The 23,779-nt window shown below is 55.6% G+C and overlaps 1 protein-coding gene across 1 annotated transcript; it reads right to left on the bottom strand.

Moving 5' to 3' along the window:
- Positions 1–1,216: 1,216 nt before the first annotated feature.
- LOC133914302 (probable polyamine transporter At3g13620) lies at positions 1,217–4,709 on the bottom strand. The gene is made up of 2 exons (XM_062357423.1): positions 3,714–4,709; positions 1,217–2,039 (listed from the first exon to the last, which is right to left on the bottom strand). Exons 1-2 carry the CDS (start codon positions 4,645–4,647, stop codon positions 1,459–1,461), a joined length of 1,515 nt encoding a protein of 504 aa, XP_062213407.1. The 5' UTR covers positions 4,648–4,709; the 3' UTR covers positions 1,217–1,458.
- Positions 4,710–23,779: the final 19,070 nt, after the last annotated feature.

Below are 23,779 nucleotides of genomic sequence, written 5' to 3'. Positions count from 1 at the left end.
CTCTAGTTCATGTAATACTTAATTTTTGAAGTCAACACTTAATTTGTGTGATGATATAATAAATATTGCTAACGACTTATGTTATTTGCACTTTTTTTGTTCAAACCCTCTTTTACTAGTCCAACCAAGACTTCTTCGTCAACCTTAGATTTCCCAATCTAATAGGTCTTCGGGTAGCTTGTCTTGCCTTTCGAAGCCATTCTCACTGGGCTTTGGAAAGAAATGTGAGTGCGAGAGTCTTCGTACGAGAGCTACAGCTTCAGGAGATTCAAGTGGTAAAAATTGAAGCGCCAGGTGGAGCGCATTTATAGTGGTGAAAAACAGGGTTAACGGTGGTTGAAACGAGGTGCATTAGAAATTGAACCGTTGTTGTAAAAGACGGTTCAGCATGAGGCGAAGACATTTAGCGTCATCGAGCCCTAACCGTTGTGTGTGGGGGCAGAATGGTCATATATATATATATATATATATATATATATATATATATATATATATATATATATATATATATATATATAAAGAAAAAGGATGATGAACAACATGAGGGGGCTATCCGCTAAAAGGTAAAATGAGCCCCTATGGGTCTTCGACGGGGCGAAGGGGACGGTGTTCAGCTATATCATTAGATGTAGGGGGCTACTGCTGGGGAATGGTCTCACGCGCCCCTTCGGATGGTGAGTCAAAGTCCACTGGTGGCCGTACATTGATGAATAATGCAGTTGTGTTTCAGGAAGCACAGGCGAAACCTCTGGCGGGCCTTTGGACGAAGACCAAAGGTCGACCCGCGGTGCCAAGTATCATCGCAGGCGAAGCCTCTGGCAGGCCTTTAGATGAAGACTGAAGGTCGACCCGCGACGCCATGTAACAGCGCAGGCGAAGTCTCTAGTAGGCCTTCGGACGGAGACCGAACGGTGACTCGGGACACAGCGTCAAGGCTGGTTGAAGGTGTGCCCTGAAGGTCCATTTGCGACTGGCCTTATGGGGGCTCGGGCGAATGCGTCCGTCCGTCGAAATCCATGTAGCAGTCTGGGGTATAATTTTAAATGTGTAAATATACTCAATGATACCAAAATACCTCCGAATATACTGAGGATGTAGCAATTAGGGAGGTAATACCGTAGATTATGGGGTGGTGTGATTGAGTACGGACTATAAATAGTTTGACATTGTAACTGATGCGACACATTAATGATATGACACATTTTCCCATAAACACAAACACGTGTCTCGCCACCTTCGGTTCTCTCTCCTGGTCGAAGACGTTTCTTGATTTGGTGACTTAGCAACCAACAAGGACGTTACCATGTCGCTCTATCTTATTTAATCATACAGTCAATATACACCAAAAGAAACCTTGAAAGAAAAAAAAAGCATGGACTAATACATAGGAAGGAGGACGAGGAAGGAAGAAACGCCATGAAAACCGCTGGACATGCAGGCCAGCGCGTGATAACTATTTCAAACCCGGTCTCCAGCTTGATCTCCTTGGTGATCTTCAGCGGCAGCGACGACGGCAGTGTTGAACCTGAGCCACTTCCTGGACCTGCACAGCCTCATGGCGCCGTGCCAGCCGACACCGAACGCCGTGAGCGTGCCGGCGAGCGCGAACACCTTCCACCTGGCCACCACGCACACGTACGCCAGGAACGCCGACGGCACCGCGCACATTGCCGCCAGAGCCGGCAGCGGGAGCGGCACGCGGTAGGGCCGCTTCAGGTCGGGCCGCCTGCCGCGGAGCCAGAGGAAGGCGGCGAACTCGAGCAACGTCCCCAGGCTGTAGAGGAAGTTGGCGGTGGCGACGACGTCGTCAAAGCTCAGGAAGGAGACGGCGAGCGTGACGGCAGTGGAGGCAGCGATGGCGACCCACGGGGTTCGGAAGCGGGTGGCGCGCTGGGCGAAGATGGCCGGGAGGAGGCCCAGCTCGGCCATGCCCAGCAACTGGTACGCTCCGCTGCTCAGCTGGGCCTCAAACATGCCGATCGACGACAGCACCGCGCCGGCCTGGATCCAGTACTTGAGCCATGCGCCGCCGATGATGCCTGCACGCACAGATCACAGGAGATTTTTTTATTTTTACATTTTCTAACTTAAAAAATTAAATAAATAACTCTCGATGAAAATTTTTATATAAATAAACGTCTACCGCTCTCTTTAAAAAACTGCAGTATTTTAAAAAAAATTTAAGAGTACGGTAAGGATGCCACAGGCCCTTACAGCGGCGGTAGTACTGTTCCCGCGATGAACAGTACTGAGCGCTCAATTTTCTGTTACCATATCCTATATTCAAAATAGTGATCTTCTGTTACTCCAAAAATTATAAATATTTTTGTACATGTTCCATAATCCATGTGCAATCCGTTTTAATTGGATTCACTTAAAAATCATGTGCATAATTTAAACTAAAATTCTCTAAAAAAGGGTACTTTTATAACTTCTAGAAATTGTTAGTGCATGAAATAAATTCTCAAAAATCTAAAAAAAATCACTAATATATTTTTATATAATAGAATAATTTCTAAAATTATTTTCAGCCCTAGGTTATATGGTGAAAAAGTGAGTTCCTTTGTAATGCTCCATTTATGTGTATTTTTATAATTTCATGTGATATTCTTCTTTTAACTCTATTTGAATTCAAACATATAAAAAACTAGTGCTGAAAATAATTTTAGAAATTAGTTCATCATATAAGAAGAATATTAGTGAATTTTTCTAGATTTTTTAGAATTTATTTAATGCCCTAGCAATATCTAGAAATTATAAAAGTACCTTTTTTTTAGAGAATTTTAGTTTAAATTATACACATGATTTTTAAGTGAATCTAATTAAAACGGGTTGCACATGAATTATGGAACATGTACAAAAATGTTTATGATTTTTGGAGTAACAGAAGATTACTATTTTGAACAGAAGAGATGAGAATAGAAAATTAAGCGTTGAGTAACTACCCACCTCTCAGTTGGCTGCAAGGGTTAACCGCTCTTTGAAAAGGCGGTAAGGCCTGTGTTTGTCACCATGGTATTCTTACCGCCCATTCAAAAGGTTGCAGCTTTTTGAGAGGATGATATGTGTCTATTTCTGTAAATTTTTTCATCAGAAACTATTTATTTAATTTTTTAAGTTAGAAAATTTAAAAATAAAAAACTCCAGATCACAGCAACAATTCACAAGTTCAAATGCCAGTAGGGGATATATATACATTTCCAAAAACGGCCCGGCCCGGTTGGAGATTAGCCCTTTTCCAACCTACTTGGGCTGGGTTCAGCCCAGATCGGTTATGGCATCCCGTTGCTCAGTTTTTATAAGGAAACATTTCCCCTTAAAATAAAGGTTTTTGTAAACATTTTTTCAAATAGTCAAGGATGCAGCGGTACGATCCTATAGACAGATCCTGTTTAAAATAGTTCCTAAAAAATATGTTTTAAAATAGAAAAGAAATTGGCAGCCAAATTTGAGTTTTGATGTCTAAAACATCGCCGGTTACTGACTTTAGATTTACTGATTTGGAGTAGTAATTAATTTTGAAGATGTGAGTTTTTCCCTTGATTGATTGGTCCAGAGAACAAGCGCACATCAGCAGAACCCAAGGAATCAAGCATGTCCAAAATTAAGAACATCAACAACATGATACTGATATACGCAAGGCATGATTTTTGTCTCTAACCATACGAGGCAGTGTGAAGATTCTGACAGCTATAAGCATACTACCTACGTACCTGCAGCATCGACCAAGTACCCGTTCTCCCACTCCTCCGGCGGCGCGTCCGTGGCGCCGGTCGCTGCCATCAGTGGCAGCAGGTAGCTGGCGGCGATCAGCACCACCGCTACGGTCAGCGCCCGCGGGAACGTGCGCTCCGGCCGCTCCACCTCACCGGCCATGGTGCTCGCGCTGTCCCAGTAGTTGAGGTTCCAGAACAGTGTGTTGAAGAAGAGCCTCCAGTCCTTCCTCCCCTTCACCTGCGCCGTCCACCTCCGCGGCCTCACTTTTGGCACCGCCATCCCTGTCATGAGCACGAACGGCGCCAGGGACACGAGGCCCAGAGCCACTGCACCCCACCCGATAATGCTCACCCCGGTGTAGTTCAGGAAGGACAGGAACACCGTCATGCCGACCACCGTGCCCGTGCGCGTCCTGCCTGGACTGGCCACGGCGGGGACGGCGCGGCCGAGGTAGTCGGCGACGAGGGAAGGGTACGCCGCGATGTTGATGACGCAGCTGAGGTACTTCCACGTGCCGAGGAGCGAGCCGGCGAGCGGGCCGAAGGCGTGGTCGGCCCAGAGGACGAAGCCGCCGTTGCCCGGGAGCGCGGCGGCGAGCTCGGCGGTGACGAGCGACTCCGGGACGCCCCACGCGAAGGGGAAGACGAGGAATCCGAGGAGCGTGAAGAGCGGGCCGGCCGCGCGGACCGCCCGCTCGGAGCCGTACGGCCCGCCAGCCACCTCGAAGTAGATGAGGAAGACGAGCGGAAGAAGCGTGAGCTTACTCCGGTGGTGATGGTCGGCCGCGCCGCCGCCTTCGCGGCCTTGATCTTGCGCCTGTTGCCGGTCTTGCGATGTGTGATATTGCACGGGCGTGCCATCCTCTCGTGGCAACTCTTGATGCTGTTGAGGCTGCGATGGCTGTCTGGTTATTTGAATCTCTTGGTTCATGGCGAGAGCTCGTTCCGTTCACGAAGCTAGAGTCTAGGGTCTAGAGAGTGGAGCAAGTGTGCCCTTCCTTCATGTGGGCATTGTGCATATATAACTCGAGGTAAAGGGCGCCTAATTATAATTTCGATTCCTCTGTCTTAGTTAATTATAAGCACTGCATGTGTAAATTTAAAAACGCCGCCATTGAATTCTCAAGAATATATGAGATGTGGTTTACTTATTCTTTTTTCCTTTTCTATCATGCATGCTTTGGACAAAAAATTACAAATGTAGAACTACAGTGTGATAAAACAAACGACGAGTGTGACGACAACTTTATTACTCATGTATAATACTTCATCCAATCACAAATAAGGGATGTCATCGGTTGCATGCAGTCAAAGTATCTGACCGTCATTACCATTTTATATATTGTAACTGAACATGAATAGATTTGTCTTGAATAGTAGTTTCTTAGTATCAAAATCTTGCTACACTTTGTAAATATATTATGATAGAAACTAATTCAAATGTATGTTTTGGAGATTGAATTGATGTCTGTTGGAGCAAAAGTTCATCTTGCCTCAGCAAATACGGCGAGAGTTTCTTTTAAGGAGGAGACTCAAGCTTGGAGATGAAGTTTGAGAGAAAGAAACACCACGAGTATATTAATGATAGGAAAAATAGATCGATCTGGGGGAGAATCATAGGTTTGCTGTGATTTCTGTTCTGTGTCCGTCGCCACCATTTTTGTTTGCCATGTCCCTCCCCTTTTCCCCAGACGACCATGACCCCTATTTATAGGGTCATGTGTAGTTTGGCGTACAAGTTATCACAATGTACGAATATTTGGAACCCGACCGAATTACTGGGCCTTATTCCGTATAACTACTGTCTATCCTATCGGGAAGATAAATATCGATCGTGGTAACTATCGTGGTGCCTGTCCCTTGAAGTGCGGTGAGCCGGTCGCCAATTGCAGCCTAGCGCCGTACTGTCAGGGGTGTCAATATAGCCTCCATTACGCCAAGGTGTCAGAGTGTGACACCTATCAGCCTAGGCCTTTAATGCCGGTCACTTCTTGGCAGGCAAAGCACGACCAGCGCTCCCCCTTCGGTAGATCTTCCCAGGGACTGCTGACTCACTCTACTGCCTTCAGGAAGATGGCCCGATCATCCCGAGCAGGGGCCTCGGGAGGCATGGATCCGAGAGATGAACGCTTCAGGAAGCAGGACTCCGGAAGACCGGGGCTTCGGGAGGCTGAGGCTTCGGGGGACCAAGGCTTTGGGAGGCTTAGCCTTCAGGAGACCAAGCCGGTTAAGTCAAGGGAAGGCTTCGCAGGTACGAAGAGGTATCGTGAAGGGACCTGATGTCTTTGGAGGTTGAGCCTTTAGTTGAGGATCTGGAGATTAAGGCTCCGGGGGGACCTGGATAGTAATCTTCAACCATTATCCTCAGACTGCCTTATTTTTCCCCCAACAATACCCCCTCATTCTTGGACCCCGACGTTTCGGAGGGGGGAGAGGATGCAGAGGAAAAATCAACCCCAGCCTGGTGTCGTATCAAGGATGCCCGATGGTGATTCTCTGTACTTCAAAGTCGCTAGAGTAGAGGTTTCGTGTAGGTTTGGAGAATCCTGTATGTTCGTCTGGCGGGGGAGAATCCTGTATGTTCGTCTGGCGGGGGAGAATCCTGTATGTTCGTCTGGCGGGACAAGACGTGCCACTGCTGCGTTTTGACTGGATAATGCAAGAGGTCGCTAGGGTCTTGTGCCCACGATCCTGTCACGTGCCGAAAGAGATTTGGGTCAACGATGTAACAGGACGTTCGCACGAGAAAACGAGGCATTTCATCGTGGAGTGCTACCACATGTTGGAGGGAAACCGGATAGGGCCACGACCCCCTCCCCTAGGAGTCTTAATGGGAGTACATGACGACGTTCATCCAGCTTCATCTTCTGAACCTACGTGGCTGTGTGGCTCGGGTATAAAGCCGGGGTTACCCGGTTGGAGCCTCCACAGCCCATGAGCAAGCAATTATCCATGACTTGAGTATGGCATCGTCTTCCTCCTCATTCTCTTAGGAGACATCGATGATCTCGATGGTCCTTTAGGAGCCGGGCTGTTTCGGTCGTCAGTAGAGGTGTCGGAGGCGAAGCCGAAGGCTGGGCGGAAGAGAGGGTCTGCGACCCCCTCGGCCCTTAACCACTGCCCAGCTCCCGAGGTATTCCATTTGGAGTCTGGTGACGGCGCGTTAGAGGCGAAGCCGAAGGCCGGGCGGAAGAGAGGGTCCGCGACCCCCTCGGCCCTTAGCCGCTGCCCAGCTCCCGAGGTATTCCGTCTGGAGTCTAGCGACGGCGCGTCGGAGGCGAAGCCGAAGGTCGGGCGGAAGAGACGGTCCGCGACACCCTCGGCCCTTAGCCGCTGCCTGGCTCTCGAGGTATTCCATCCGGAGCCTGGCGACGGCGCGTCACAGGCGAAGCCGAAGGTCGGGCGGAAGATAGGGTCTGTAACCCCCTCAGCCCTTAGCCGTTGCCCAGCTATGGAGGTATTCCGTCCAGAGCCTGGCGACAGCGCATCGGAGGTGAAGCCGAAGGCCGGGTGGAAGAGAGGGTCTGAAACCCCCTCGGCCCTTAGCCACTGCCCGGCTCTAAAGCCTGGCTACAGCGTGTCGGAGGCGAAGCCGAAGGCTGGGCAGAAGAGAGGGTCTGCGACCCCCTTGGCCCTTAGCCGCTGCCCGGCTCTAGAGGTATTCCGTCCGGAACCTGGCGACGGCGTGTCAGAGGCAAAGCCGAAGGCCGAGCGGATGAGAGGGTCCGCGACCCCCTCATCCCTTAGCCGCTGCCCGGCTTCGAAGGTATTCCGTCCGAAGCTTGGCGACTACGCGTCGGGGCGAAACCGAAGGCCGGGTGGAAGAGAGGGTCCGCGACCCCCTCGGCCCTTAGCTGTTTCCCGGCTCCAGAGGTATTCTGTCCAGAGCATGGTGACAGTGCGTCGGAGGTGAAGCCCAAGGCTGGGTGGAAGAGAGGGTCCATGACACCCTCGGCCCTTAGCTGTTGCCCGGCTCTAGAGGTATTCGTTCCGGAGCCTCGCGACGGCACGTCGGAGGCGAAGCCGAAGGTCGGGCGGAAGAGAGGGTCTGGGACCCCCTCGGCCGTTAGCTGCTGCCTAGCTCCAGAGGTATTCCGTCCCGAGCCTAGCCACGGCACGTCGGAGGTGAAGCCGAAGGCTGGGCGGAAGAGAGGGTCCATGACCCTCTCGGCCCTTAGTCGTTGCCCAGCTCTGGAGGTATTCCGTCCGAAGCCTGGCTATGGCGCGTTGGAGGTGAAGCCAAAGGCCGGGCGGAAGAGAGGGTTCGCGACCCCCTCGGCCCTTAGCCGCTGCCCGGCTCTGGAGGTATTCCATCCGAAGCCTGGCAACGGCGCGTAGGAGGCAAAGCCGAAGGTCGGTCGGAAGAGAGGGTAGGAGGCATAGCCCCGAGCACTATCTCCCGAGCACTCTTGTATGGATCTTCGGGGAACCGAGCGCTCGGGAGATGCCGCACGCAGCCCCGAGCACTCTCTCCCGGAACTTAGCTCTTCTGATCGTCGGGGGACTAGGGTGCTCGGGGGTGACCGGGCACCCCCCTGAGCACTTTTTTCCCGGTACTTAGACTCTGTTGATCATCGGGGAACTGGGGTGCTCGGGAACCACTGACTGTGACCTCGAGCACCTTCTCCCAGGACTTGAGCTTTTCTCATCCTTTAGGAGGGACGTTGTGGAATGGTGCCATGTGGCGGATGGCTGGCCGGGCCTCGGGACTCAGGGACCCCCGGTTCCTGATACACCAACAGTAGCCCCCGGGCCCATTGACAGGCGATGGCCCGGAGACTGCGGATGGGCCCTTTGTCGCGAACGAGGCCGAGGCCGGTGTGGACACCACATGGCAAGCTTTCCGAAGGTGGCCCCTTCGATTCGGGACTTTGGTACGGCCCAACGGGGAGACGAATGGACGCACGTCCACACAACTCCCGAAGGGCCTGACAACGGGACGGGCGGCACGCGCGGCTGCCGCGCAGATCGAGGAAAATACGCCTGGCAACCGCTGACACCGCACGACCTGTGGGAGATTCGCCTGGTAGTTGCGTCGATCGAGGAAACCGTCCTGCCGAGTGCGCCATGGCAGGAGACGTTTGAATTCTCCGAGGTATAAAAGGGGGAGGGGAGCGATCCGCCCTCCTCTTTACGCCATCTCGCGATCCAGCCCTTGCTTCCTTCACGCTCCTGAGCCCTTAGAATCTCCTAGGCGATCAGAGCACACCTCTCTCTCCACCACCCAGACCACCTCCCCCTCCGACGAAATGCCGAGAGCTGGAGGAAGCCGCCACGATAGGACTCCAGACAGCGTACTGCCGGAGTCTCGCCTGACAAACGAAGAGGCGGTGGAGAAGGTCAGGAAGCTACTGGTCCCCGAGGGCCAGCAGGGGGCCTCGGTGGTGACGCGGGCGAACTTCCCGCCGGCGACGACCCATCCCGGGCGCATTGTTCTGTTCACATCCTTCATGGCGGCGGGGCTGATGCCGCTGTTCTCGACGTTTTTCCTTCAAGTCCTCGACACCTACGACGTTCAGTTGGTGCATCTGAGCCCCAACTCGGTCGTCGTCTTGGCGGTGTTCGCACACTTCTGCGAGATGTTCGTGGGAGTGGTGCCGTTGGTGACGCTTCTTCGGCATTTCTTCGCCCTGGGATCGGCCGGGAAGAAGAGAGGCTACTCCACGGCGGACGTCGCGGGCTGCTGCAATCTCCGGCTGCGGGACGGCATGGGGGAGCGGTACATCCCCCAGGTGCTACGAAGCAAATGGGAGGAGTGGCGGCGGGACTTGTTTTTCGTCGACGTCGACCCCCACGACCGTCTCGCCCTGCCGGAGGTGGCGGCGGAGCCCCAGAAATTGACATGGGAGGTACCGCCGCCGTCGGATGCGAGGTTGGAGCCGGTCTTCGAGCGCATCAGGTTCCTGCACGATGCCGGGCTGACCTCGGTGATGGTGGTGGAGGATTTTTTGTGCTGCCGCCTGGCGCCCCTGCGGGAGCAGGCCCGACCCTACTGGCTCTACACTGGGCCTGAAGACATCACGCGGACCCAGATCGGCGCAAGTTGGGACCTGGGCCCGGCGGAGCTGAGGGGGATGATCTGGGTGGTGACCGGCGTGGAGGACATGAGCCGGGTGGAGCTCCCGTGGCGAGAAAAGGAGCTCTGCGCCAACCCCGAGCGCGCGGTGATGCAGGCGAAGCTGCCGGAATTCGACGCCCAGGGGTTAGTCGACCGGCCGAGGAGCCGGAGCCCTGAGGCCCTCGAGCTCCCTGGTTTGGATGAGGCGGCCAGGGAGGGGGCCGCGAGCAGTCCGGTGCGGACCGGTGGCCCGGGCGCCGCGAGCGGCGAGCCGCAGGCCAGCAGTGGGGCCGCTGCGGGCAGCAGCCACCGCACCGGAGGAGGAGGCACCGCCGGTAGTGGAGTAACGGTGGCGCCGAAGGACCAGGGGAAGCGCCCCTTCATTCCCGTGCCGGAGTCCCCGCCGTCACCATTGGCAGAGGCGGCGTTCCCGGTTCTGGAGCCGCGCCTTGTTCGGCTGGGGCCCGATCCGGCGCCCGGGGACCGCGTGGTGGCCCCACCGAGCCTCCGGCGGAAGAGGAGGAGGGAGGACTCTAGGCCGGCGCTATCGAGCCCGGAGTTCAGGATTCCTGTAGCCAAGTGGTAGTACCGAGGGACTACGACCGCGTAAGTTTCGTCCTTCATTCCTTCTTGGGCGTGCTTCACCCAAACTAAGCTTCGGTTTTGATCTTCGTCCTTCTCCTGCAGGCCGTCTACGGGGGCCGCTGAGGGCCAGGGGCGGCTGGAGGCGCCGAGGCTGGCGCCAGCCCCCGAGCCGAGCGCGCCGGCGGAGCCAGGGCTGGCAAGCGCGGCGGCCGGGCCGAGGCCAGCGGACATGGCGGCGGAGACGGGGCAGACGGACACGGTGGCGGTGCCGGAACTGGCAGACGCTGTAGCAGAGCCAGAACCAGCGGACGCGATGTCCTTGTTCGGACCGGCGGATGCGGCAGTCGAGAGGGTGCTGGCAGACGCGGCGGCTGAGACGGAGACGCAGCCGCCGCCAGAGCGTTCGATGCCATCCGAGCCTACCTCGAGCGTGCTGAGCCCGGGGCGGATGATTGTGCGGCAGTTTTCGGGGACCCCGAGCCCCCCAAGGGAGGCTCGCAGGGGACCCAGCGCCTAGCCACCGCCCAGCCAGCCCGCCGAACCCCTCCCGGTCGCGCTGGGGAGCGTCCGGGAGGCGATAGAGCGGCTGGAGGCGGCCGTAGCGGAGGAGGCGGCGCAACTGGAGGCGGAGCATGCCACGCTGGCCATGGAGAGAGCGCAGCTTATGACTGCTTGGCGCTCCTTCGAATCCCGCCTCGTCGCGGTGCGCGTCGCCAACGAGGAGGAACAACGTGCCATGGAGGATGCCCGCGCAGAGGGCGCGCGGGAGCAGAAGTTTTTGGAGGACACCCGCGTGGAAGTTGCGCGGGAGCGGGAGGTTTTGGAGAGCACCCACGCGGAAGTTGCGCGGGAGCGGGAAGACGCCACCCGCCTGGCTGAGGCGTCGCGGCAGCAGGCTGCCGAGGCCCTTTCCAGGGAGAGGCAGGCGCAGGAGCGGGAGGAGGCGGTTGCGAGCCGCGAGAGGGCGGCAGAGGCCCTCCAGGCTAACCTAACCCGTCGAGAGGGCGAGGCCGACCGGACTCGCGCCAATCTCCAATGTTGGGCAAATGAGCTCCAGAACATTGAAGGAGATCTCTGACACTGGGAGGAGGACGTCGCAATCCGGGAGGTTGACACTGAGATCACAGCGGCAGACTTGGGTGCCCGAGAGGATTCGCTGACCCACCGGGAGTCGGAGGCTGCCGAGGCGGCGGCAGCCGCTACTGCTAGGGAGGAGCAGATCACTAAGCACGAGGCAGAGCTAGCCGCCCACGAGCGGGCCTTGTCCGAGCTGGCAGGGCAGGTGAAGCTGGCCGCCGGCCATGCACCCGACGCCGGCTCTTCTAGCGTGGTCAGGGGCCAGGGGCTCGAGGAGCAGCTGCGGATCGCGAAGGAGAAGCTCGAGGCCACCTTTGTCGCGCGGGCCAGCCTGCAGCAGATGTTGGATTACACACTCCGGCGGATGCGGCGGTCCGTGACGAGGGCCGGCCTTGGGCGACTCGTCGTGGAGACGAAGGGCGACGGTCCCGGCCGATTCGTCCTGGGACTCCAGCAGGTCTGCGAGGGCCTAGAGGCACTGCCCTAGGCCGTCCAGGAACTTGCCGCCCGGGAAGGGCGCGTCTTGGCCCAAGCGGTGGCCGAGCACGTCCTGGCCTGCTACCGGAGCAGAGACTCGAACTTCCCGCTGGAGCCAGCTCGGGAAGGAGTGGTCGAAGCCGAAGAAGAGGCCGCCCGGGAAGTAGTTCGGAGCACCGCTGCCGAGGTGGCGGCCGGCTTCAAGCGGGAAGTGCCGCCGCCGCCAGCCCCCGGGGGTGGCCATGACGATTCCGACTCCGACGTCGACTCCGACTAGGCTTTTTGTAGTTTCTTCTTCTTTCATTTTTCTTTGACTTGATGTAAATACGGGAGTGATCCCTTAGAAATGCTTGTATTCCCTTTGTAAATATAATGGAAGCTTTTCTTTGGGCTCGCAACTCTGGTATTCTCGATTACTTAGTATTGTTTCTGATGTTTTCTCTTGGTGCTCCGAGGAGTACTCAGTCGGACCGATCCCGACCTTTCCATCCCCGAGAACGAAGTCGTCCCGATCATCCTTATCGGTGCGTTCAGCCCCGAGCCCTCGCGAGTTCGCATTGGCTAAGTCAAAAGACAATGGCAGGAGCTTCCTTGCTCGGGAGATAGATCGATCCAGCACGGAGCACGCCATGACCGGTGAACACTTTTCCATCTTGCGACCACTCAGTCAGCAGACCGGAGACACACGCGGGCGGGAATGCGACCAAGAGTCCCCATGGTTCGGTGGTGCCCGGGCTTAGACGGACCGGGCCGAGCACCGACAGCCCGCCCCTGAGGCCTGGGCTTCGGACTACTCGAGCAGCTCGAGCGATAGGATTACCCAGGGCGCCCAGGGACTCGGTAGTGCTCGGGGCCCTTAAAAGCGGATCGAACACCACGACCACCATGAAAGACTTCGATCGGACATTACCTCACGCACGGTACCCCTTTCTACGGACCGTTCTGTCGTTCTAAGAAAAAGTGGACACGCGGTAGGGTTTTGTGCGCGAGGAGACCATCTCACAGGGCTGATTAGAATACGAGGGCCCCCAAGGACGACTCGGGAACAAAATATTATTGAACGTGAATTTGTCTGAATTTAACCACTCACCGGACAGCTGTCGGCCTTTCGGCCAACCGACCCAGGAGGGGCGTGCGCTTCGAGCTCGGGGTGCCCAGGGACTTGGTTCCCTCAGCCGGGGCGCCCGAGCATCAAGGGGCGCGTGAGGAGCTCTGGGTCGGGTGATCTCGACCACTCATGCTTAAGCGGTAGGACCACCCGAGGACCCTTGGGGCTGAGCAGCGACCTAGGCATCGAGGCCCTCGTGGTCGAGCTGCTTTTGCTTTGATTGTCGATCTGTGACTTAAGAGAAAATGGAGAAATTCCTTGTTTGGTGCACTCTGTTAGTGCGGTACTTGTTATAGACTGCTCTCGTTTTCGACCCGAGACCTCTCGAATACCCAGACTGGCGGACAAGAGCAGGCAGGGGCATAACCTAGAGGTCCCATGGTTCGGTGGCGCCTGGGTATGACAGACCAGACCGAGCACCGACAGCCCGCCCCTGGGGCCTGGGCTCCGGACTACTCGAGCAGCTCGAGCGATAGGATTACCCAGGGCGCCCAGGGACTCGGTAGTGCCCGGAAACTTGCCACAACACTGAACACCACAGCCTACCACATCGGACGTAAGTCAGCGGCAACTGCCCGCGCGCATACCGGTCGGGATTCTTTTATCAGCGAGGAAAATGAGAGAGCGAACTTTGCTCGCACAATTGAGCATCTCACCAGACAGATTAAACATATGGAATCCAGAAAAATGAAATTGACACACGATTGCACATTAATATTCATACTGTATTGACAATTTTTTTTACAAGGTTGGGTAACTTACCCAGTTAGTGGTAGCCCCCGGTCAACTTGGGCGGGGGGGGGGGGGGGGAAGCCCCCGGCCTGGTTGACCTGAGCCGCGAGCATGGCCATCTACGGGTAGAACTTGCGCAGGTGCTCGATGTTCCATGGGTTGGGGAGCGGTTGCCCGACTTCTGCAGCCAGCGAGAAGAAGCCTTCTCGCGGGACCCCGATCACGGTGAAAGGGCCTTCCCACATAGGAGACAGCTTATTCTTTCCTTCGCGTGATTGGACGCGTCGGAGAACTAGATCCCCCACCTCGAGAGACCGGGCCCGGACGTGGCGCTGATGGTAGCACCGTAGACTTTGCTGGTAACGAGCTGCCCGGACGGCGGCACGCCGCCAGCGCTCCTCTAAGTAGTTGACGTCGTCGCGCCTCTGCTGCTCCTGTTCGCCTTCAGAATAGGCATGCACCCGAGGGGAGCCTAGAGTGAGCTCGGAGGGGAGGAACGCCTCAGCGCCGTATACGAGGAAGAAAGGAGTCTCCCCGGTAGCGCGGCTTGGCGTGGTCCAATTGGCCCATAGCACGGCAGGTAGCTCGTCGACCCATCCCTTCCCATGCTTTGCGAGCACGTCATAGGTCCAGGTTTTGAGGCCCTTCAGTATCTCCGTGTTGGCACGCTCAACTTGCCCGTTACTCCGAGGATGAGCGACGGAGGCGAAGCAGAGCTTGATGCCGAGGTCTTCGCAGTAGTCCCCGAACAGGGCACTTGTGAACTGGGTGCCGTTGTCGGTGATGATCCAGTTCGGGACACCAAAGCGACTGGTGATGCCGCGGATGAATTGGAGCACCGTGTTCTTGGTCACCTTGATGACTGGGACCGCCTCTGGCCACTTGGTGAATTTGTCGATGGTGACGTAGAGGTACTCATAGCCCCCGATTGCTCGGGGGAATGGACCCAGAATGTCCAGCCCCCATAACGCGAAAGGCCATGACAGGGGGATGGTGTGAAGAGCCTGAGCTGGTTGGTGAATTTGCTTTGCATGGAACTGGCACGCTCTGCAGCGCCGAACTAGCTCGGAAGCATCCTGGAGGGCTGTAGGCCAGTAGAAACCTTGCCGGAAGGCCTTCCCGACCAGCGTGCGGAACGATGCATGGCCACCGCACTCGCCCTCGTGGATCTCAGCGAGAAGCCCACCGCCTTCTACCCGGGAGATGCATTTCAGGAGAACACCGCTTGCGCTACGCCGGTAGAGATCCCCATCTACTATGGCATAGCGTTTGGACTGCCGAGCAACTCTTTCGGCAGACGCCTCATCCCTGGGGAGGAACTTTTCCTTCAAGTACCCTCGGATGTCGTCCATCCACGAGGCATCTTGAGAACATTCAGCAAGTGCAGCGCACTCACCGGATGACGGCACCCTGACGGGGCTTCCCGCTGAGGGCGCCGCCGGGGTCCCCTGAATTGAGTTCGAGGTTTCCCCTTCGCCCTGTTCGGCAGGCAGGACGGAAGGCCGTGTGAGTCTTTCTTCAAAGACTCCGGTAGGGACGCGCGCACGGGAGGAGGCCAGGCAGGAGAGTTCGTCGGCCAGAGCGTTGTCGCGGCGAGGGATGTACCACAGCTCAAGGCCATCAAAGCGCTTCTCCAGCTTCCTGACTGCTGCCACGTACGCCGCTATTTGAGGATCCGTGCACTGGTACTCTTTGGATACCTGGTTGACCACTAGCTGGGAGTCTCCCTTGACCAGGAGGCGACGAATCCCGAGACCCACCGCGGCCCTGAGGCCAGCGATGAGACCTTCATATTTCGCCATATTGTTGGATGCGTGGAACTACAGCTGCACGACGTACCGGAGTTCTTCACCCGTTGGGGAGGTGAGAACCACTCCGGCCCCCGCGCCTTTCAGCAAGAGGGACCCGTCGAAATGCATGATCCAGTACCCGAGCGCATGGTGCCCGGGATACGCAGAAATCTTTTCTGGGATGACCTCGGGGACGGGTGTCCATTCTGCCACGAAGTCAGAGAGCGCCTGGCTTTTGATCGCCGGGCGACTGACAAAGTGCAGGTCGAATTCCGCCAGCTCCACCGCCCACTTGACGACACGCCCGGTGCCTTCTCAGTTCCGGAGGATGGGTCCCAGTGGATACGTGGTAACCACCGAGACCTTGTGCGCTTGAAAGTTGTGGCGCAGCTTCTGGGAAGCGATGAGCACGGCGTAGAGCAGCTTCTGAGCCTGGGGGTACCTTGTTTCGGCCTCCAGGAGAACTTCACTGACGAAATACACCGGTCGTTGTACCCGGCGGGCTCGGACCGCAGCCTCACCCGAGGGGTTGTCGCAGCCCCCAGGCTCGGTGACGTGGTCGGGGCTGACCGGGTGCTCGGGCTCTACTCCCTGGTCGGGAGGAACCGAGTGCTCGGGCTCGACCCCCTGCTCAGGGGGGAGCCAAGTGCTTGGGCTCGACCCCCTGCTCGGGGGGAGCCGCGAGGACGGGTGAGTGCCCGGGGGCGACCGGGAGCTGGGACCCAGCACCTGGCCCCACGCACTCGTTGCGCTCCACCACCAGCACCATGCTTACGACCTGAGGAGTGGCCGATACGTAGAGCAGTAGTGGCTTGCCTTCGGATGGAGCCACCAGCACGGGTGGTGAGGTGAGGTACTTCTTCAGATCGCGGAAGGCCTGCTCGGCCTCCGGCTTCCAGTCAAAACGACCGTTCTTCTTCAGAAGCTTGAAGAGGGGGAGCCCCCGCTCCCCAAGTTTGGAGATGAAGCGCCCGAGGGCCGCCATGCAGCCGGCGAGACGCTGGACCTCCTTGAGTCGAGCCGGGGGTCGCATCTGCTCGATGGCCCAGATCTTCTCTGGATTGGCCTCGATTCCTCGGCTGGAAACCAAGAAACTGAGGAGCTTGCCCGCGGGTACCCCGAAGACACACTTCTCGGGGTTGAGCTTTTGGCGGGTAGTGCGGAGACTATTGAAAGTCTCGGCAAGGTCGTCGAGCAGGGTGGCGTGGTCTCAGGACTTGACCACGAGATCATCAATGTAGGCCTCGACGTTACGGCCAACCTGCGAATCAAGGGTGATGCGGATAGCGCGCTGGAAGGAAGACCCAGCGTTGCGCAGACCAAAAGGCATTGACATATAACAATAAGTCCCCACCGGGGTGGTAAAAGCAGTTTTTTCTTCATCCTCTATGGCCATGCGAATCTGGTGATACCCAGAATTTGCATCTAAAAAACACAAAAGATCACATCCCGCGGTTGCATCTACAATTTGATCTATGCGGGGCAAGGGAAAAGGATCTTTGGGGTAAGCCTTGTTTAGGTCGGTGTAGTCCACGCACATGCGGAGCTTGCCATTCGCCTTAGGGACGATAACTGGATTCGCCAGCCACTCGAGGTGGAGGACTTCTCAGATAAATCCGGCGTCAAGGAGCATGCTGACTTGCTCCCGGATGAACTCCTGGCGCTCAGGCGCCTGCCACCGGACCTTCTGCTTCACCGGGCGTGCGTCCGGTCGCACAGCCAAGTGGTGCTCAATCACCTCCCTAGGGATCCCGGGCATGTCGGACGGCTACCATGCAAACACGTCGGCGTTAGCCCGGAGGAAGGTGACGAGCGCGCTTTCTTATTTGCCGTCCAGGTCACCACCGATGCGGACGACCTGGGAGGCGTCTTCCCCCACCACAACCTCCTTTGTAGGAACGGAGGTGTCGGCAGCGAGTCGGGGTTTGGAGGAAGAGGGCCCCGGGTCCCCCTAGCGGCCCTCGACCTCAGCCTGAGCCGAGGCCAAGGCCAGGTACGACTGCTCGGTGCAGGAAATGGTGTCGCCGGAGTCGGCAGTCACGGAGATGGGGCCTGCTGGGCCCGGCATCTTGATCGTGAGATACGCATAGTGCGCAGCCATCATGAATTTGGCGAGCTCCGGACGCCCGAGGATGGCGTTGTAGGGGAGGGGGAGCTCCACGACGTCGAAGAGGATGTTTTCCGTGCGGAAGTTGTCCCGACTCCCGAAGGTCACGGGTAGCTCGACCTGCCCGAGGGGCAGGGAGTGCCCGGGCGTCACTCCGCAGAATGGAAGCAACGGCTTTAGGCGCCTGGAGGGCACCTACAGCTTCTCGAAGGCCTCCTTGGAGAGGAGGTTAAGGCCCGTGCCCCATCGATCAGCACCCTGCTGACCTTGACATTGCAGATGGTGGGGGACACTACCAAAGGTAGTCGCCCCACGCTTACAGTACTGGAGGGGTGGTCGGCTATACTGAACGTGATCGAAGCATCCGACCACCTCAGGGGCCTGGCGGCCTCTTCGCTCGGAATTGCCGAGCAAACTTCGCGCCGCATGGTCTTGAGGCCACGCCGCGAGGAAGGCGTGTAAGCGCCTCTGTCGATGAAGGCGACGGTATGCTCGGGTTCCTGGAAGCCGAGATCATCGTTGCCGGGGGCGGCGCCGGGATCCCCCCCCCCCGTGGGACTCGTCGTGCTCCCTCTGGCGCTGCTCGATGAGGCCTTTGACCGTAAGACACTCCATGAGATCGTGCCATCTGGTCTGGTGGATGGGGCACCATTTGCCTGGCTCAGGCCCCGCGGGAGCGGGGGCCCTCACTGGAGCAGGAGCCCGGGCGGGTGCCGAGGCTCTTGCGGGCGCTGGTGCCCTTGCAGGTGCCGGGGCCCTTGGGGAAGCTTGAGCCGAGGCCCGCGCGGGCGCAGGCCGCCTGTCGGCGATCGCCCGGGGTTCTTGCCGGCGGTCGGGTTCTTGGGCCGGCCGATGGGCGGGGCCCTGGGCCGGCTCGACAGGGGCAGCTTCACGCCTCCTTCTCTTTTTCTTTTCCAGCCTGTCGGAGCGGGAAGAACTTGGCTGGTCGGCGGCGGGGCGCTCGGGGTGTGGAGCATGCCAAGCCCGGGCCTTCGCTGCCTTGGCGCACTTGTCGACCAGCACGAAGAGTTCCGCAGTGGTTTCGATTTCGTGCGTACCTAGCTTCTCAAGCATCTGCTGGTCGCGGACGCCTTGCCGGAAGACGACGATTACAGCGTAGGGGGCTATCCGCGGGATAGTGTTGCGGACCTGGCTGAAACGCTGAATGAAGCGCCGCAACGTCTCCCCCTCCTGCTGCTTGACGGCATGGAGGTCGCACTCCAAGCTGGGGCGCGTGAACGTGCCCTGAAAATTAGCCACAAACTGGTGGCAGAGGTCATCCCAGGAGCTAATAGATCCTGGGGGTAAGTTCATGAGCCAAGAACGGGCAGAGCCCCTCAAGGCAACATGGAAATAATTTGCCATCACCTTTTCACTGCCACCGGCCGCCTGGACGGCCGTAGTGTATATTTGGAGGAACTCAACGGGGTCGATGGACCCGTCGTACTTCTCTGGCAGCTCAGGGCTGAACTTGGAGGGCCATTTGACCCGGCGGAGCTCACTAGTGAAGGCACGGCAGCAGGTGCCGTACCCTGTGGCGCGGGTGGCGTTCCTTGGCGGTGAGCGCCGGTGAGCCGGGGAATCATGGATATCGTGGACCAGATAAGAGGAAGCTTGGTCCTCAGCCTCGGCCTCCTGCCGGGTCACACGCTGGCGCTCGAGAGTGACACACGCATCTTCGTGGCCCCTCCGCTGTCACCTGTCACCATAAACGCCCTGGCAACGGGCGCCGCGGAGCGGGCCCACCGGGCAGCCGCAGAAGGACCCGGCGTGCCCGCCCTGTCTTGTTCTTCTGCCACAGCAGTGCGCCAGACGGAACACCTTGGTCCTGATGACGTTATCCCAAGACAAACCGGATTACACGAGACGGGACCCGTGCAATTAATGACCCCACGCCTCTCTGCCAAAACATGGCAGGAACTGACGCTGCGGCGGGAGCAGTTGGAGGTGTCAGGCCATGCACGCCCATTAAATGCGGCCTCGGACCTCTGACTGGTGGACACCTCATTGGCGGGCCCCTCGGGGGCCTTTCTGGGTTGTCGGGGCACCGAGTGCTCGGGGGTACTGTTCACCTCCCCGAGCACTCTCTCCCGAGAATGCCTATCCTTGTCCTTGGGGTACCGGGTGCTCGGGGGTACTGTTCACCTCCCCGAGCACTTGTGCACGAACCTTCGGGGAACCGAGTGCTCGGGGGACGCCACGTGCAGCCCCGAGCACTATCTCCCGAGCACTCTTGTATGGATCTTCGGGGAACCGAGCGCTCGGGAGATGCCGCACGCAGCCCCGAGCACTCTCTCCCGGAACTTAGCTCTTCTGATCGTCGGGGGACTAGGGTGCTCGGGGTGACCGGGCACCCCCCCGAGCACTTTCTTCCCGGTACTTAGACTCTGTGGATCATCGAGGAACTGGGGTGCTCGGGAACCACTGACTGTGACCCCGAGCACCTTCTCCCGGGACTTGAGCTTTTCTCATCCTTTAGGAGGGACCTCGTGGAATGGCGCCATGTGGCGGATGGCTGGCCGGACTTCGGGACTCAGAGACCCCCGGTTCCTGATACACCGACAAATAGCTTCCAGAAAATCTAGGCAGTTTTGCCTTCCAGGTGACCTAGGCATGCTACGCCCGTGGTGTGTAGGCATGTCGTGTAACGAGGATTCCTTGCGACAGCATTCCTCAGAGCACCGCAACTCTGCCATCGAGGATATCCCCCAGGGCGTGGCTTCGACACCCGAGGCTATGCAAATGCCTTCCAGGGCACCGTGAGCATAATCTGCCTTACAGGTGACCTAGGCATGGGCGGCGCCCGCGGGTGTGGGCCTCACTGTCTATCGTGACTACGCAATGCCTTTCAGAAAATCTAGGCAGTTTTGCCTTCCAGTTGACCTAGGCATGCTACATCCATGATAATATGAACAAGGGTTCCCGATCTTCCGAAAGGTTCTGGTAACTCTCGATTTGGTGGAAACGAGACACAAGTCGATCCGGCTTCCGAACAACACGATCCGAAACCCCGCAATCGCAGCACCACGTCTCCTCTGGTTATCAACCGGCGTTGCACGGTTGACCTCGCCAAGAAGGCTAAAGTCCTTGCCTGCGAATCGAAGAACACAAGCAAGAACAAGGAAGAATGCAACCAAATTGCAGATGAATGATTAATCTCACGAGTTGGGGTCTCACAAACCGACGAAACGGCGAAACTGTTCTTGACAGAATAATCTAAGCAAAAACCCACCCTAACGAGAGCGACGGCGGCTGATAATAAGGGTCTAAGGGTCGTCACACCCCCTCGTCACGCCCCCCTAATGGGCTCAACGACGATACACGGCCCAACGGACCAAAAACGGTGACGCAACACCGGGACATATTCTGGACGCTGACTTGTTTCGACGTTTCCCGTTGACTCAGAAGTAATTTGGACCTCAAACCAACGCCATTGGTTTCCTTATGAAATTATCTTTCCAACCATATGTGAATCGTCGAAAACGGAGTCCGGATGCGTCCTGGGCGTCCGTTTTAGTGCTCGCTGGTCCTGGAGGTCGAGACTGATTCGGACTCGAGTTGGACTAGACCTCCTGCTGTTGTTGGACGTCCTAGCTGCTCCTCCACGCCTCCAAGCCTTCCTCTATGTGTCTCCTTGTCCTCTCCATGATTCCTAAGCAACACATAATCATTAGGTAGTAATCTATTCTCAAAATTATATAAAGAGTTGCTTAGGAACGAGCTCACCTCTAAATTTAATTGTCGTGCGCGAGCTCTTGTGATTGGACCTTGAAAGTTCAATAGAGGATCATTGTATGTATCCGAGGGAGTGATGTCCTCATCATCCTCCCCCTCTTGAATTGGAGTCGTCCTCGACTCAAGCTCATCATCGGCTCCCAAGTAAGGTTTCAAATCTGCAATGTTAAAAGAAGGACTAACCCCGAACTCGGGTGGCAACTCAAGTTTATATGCATTATCATTTATTTTCTCAATTATCTTATAAGGACCAGCAGCTCTTGGCATTAATTTAGACTTACGCAGCTCTGGAAACCTATCTTTTCTTAAATGTAACCACACTAAATCACCCGGTTCAAGTTTGACTTCTTTCCTACCTTCACTACCAGCAATTCTATACTTTTCATTCATCTTTTCGATATTTATTTTAGTTGTTTCATGCAACTTACGAATAAAATCAGCACGTGCACTAGCATCACTATGTGTTCTTTCAGTGGTAGGTAAAGGCAAAAGATCAATAGGAGCGCGAGGGGTAAAACCATACACTACCTGAAAAGGACTTACCTTGGTGGTAGAATGTGTTGCCCGATTATAAGCAAACTCCACGTGGGGCAAACATTCTTCCCACATCTTCAAATTTTTCTTCAAAATAGCTCTCAACATGGTACCCAAAGTGCGGTTCACTACCTCCGTTTGGCCATCAGTTTGTGGGTGGCAAGTAGTAGAAAACAATAGTTTTGTACCCAACTTATTCCATAGAGTGCGCCAAAAGTGACTAAAAAATTTAGCGTCGCGATCTGAAACAATAGTAGAAGGCATACCATGCAAGCGAACAATCTCTTTGAAAAAGAGGTCAGCAATATAAACGGCATCGTCACTTTTATGACAAGGTATAAAATGTGCCATCTTAGAAAAACGATCCACAACAACAAAAATGCTATCCCTCCCCCTCTTAGTCCTAGGCAATCCCAAAACAAAGTCCATCGAAATATCTGCCTAAGGAATAGAAGGAACAGGAAGAGGCATATACAAACCATGTGGATTCAAGCGAGACTTAGCCTTTTGACATGTGGTACAGCGTGCCACGAACCGCTCAACATCTCTCCTCATCTTTGGCCAAAAGAAATGTGTGGCCAACATATCTTCCGTCTTCTTAGCACCAAAATGTCCCATCAATCCTCCTCCATGTGCTTCCTGCAACAACAAAAGACGAACGGAACCAACTGGAATGCATAGACGGTTAGCTCTAAACACAAATCCATCATTGATCACAAACTTGTTCCACGTACGTCCCTCTTTACAGTTCAGCAATACATCTTTAAAATCAGGATCAAGCACATATTGTTCTTTTATTGAGTCAAGTCCAAAAATTCTATAATCAAGTTGGGACAACAAAGCATATCGTCTAGACAAAGCATCAGCAATTATATTATCCTTCCCTTTCTTGTGTTTGATAACATAAGGAAAAGATTCAATAAATTCAACCCACTTAGCATGTCTACGATTCAGATTATTTTGAGAACGAAGATACTTAAGCGATTCATGATCTGAATGTATAACAAATTCTTTAGGCCACAAATAATGACGCCATGTCTCTAAAGAACGTACAAGTGCATACAATTCCTTATCATACGTAGAGTAATTAAGAACAGGGCCATGCAATTTTTCGCTAAAGTATGCAACGGGCTTACCTTCTTGCATCAAAACACCTCCAATGCCAACTCCACTAGCATCACATTCTAGCTCAAAGGTCTTACCAAAATTTGGAAGTTGCAGCAATGGCGCGTGCGTAAGCTTGTCCTTCAAAGTGTCAAAGGACTCCTCTTGTGCCTTACCCCAATGGAACACCACACCTTTCTTTGTCAACTCGTGTAAGGGGGCAGCAATGGCGCTGAAATCCTTCACGAAACGACGATAAAAACCTGCAAGTCCAAGAAAACTTCTCACCTGTTTGATGGTTTGGGGCACCGGCCAACTCTTTATGGCTTCAATTTTCATCTCATCTACCTCAATTCCCTGTGGAGTAATAACATAGCCAAGAAAAGAGACTCGATCCGTGCAAAATATGCACTTCTCAAGGTTACCAAATAAACGTGCATCACGTAAAGCATTAAAAACAGCACGTAAGTGATCCATATGTTCATCCAAAGACTTGCTATAAATCAATATATCATCAAAGTAAACCACCACAAATCGTCCAATAAAAGCTCTTAAAACCTCATTCATCAAATGCATGAAAGTGCTAGGTGCATTAGTTAAACCAAAAGGCATTACTAACCACTCATATAATCCGAATTTAGTTTTGAAAGCTGTTTTCCATTCATCTCCAAGTTTCATTCTAATTTGGTGGTAACCACTACGCAAGTCGATCTTTGTAAAAATTACAGAGCCACACAACTCATCAAGCATATCATC

This window comes from Phragmites australis, chromosome 4 (genome assembly GCF_958298935.1).
Source record: "Phragmites australis chromosome 4, lpPhrAust1.1, whole genome shotgun sequence".
NCBI lineage: Eukaryota > Viridiplantae > Streptophyta > Magnoliopsida > Poales > Poaceae > Phragmites > Phragmites australis.
The sequence above is the reverse complement of the archived record's forward strand: the minus strand, read 5'-3'. Positions and strand labels throughout refer to the sequence as shown.

Coding starts and splice junctions, on each gene's coding strand:
- LOC133914302 (XM_062357423.1), bottom strand. CDS start 4,647: ATGAACCAAGAGATTCAAATAACCAGACAGCCATCGCAGCCTCAACAG. Junction 2,040..3,713: donor GTACTTGGTCGATGCTGCAG/GTACGTAGGTAG, acceptor CTGTGCGTGCAG/GCATCATCGGCGGCGCATGG.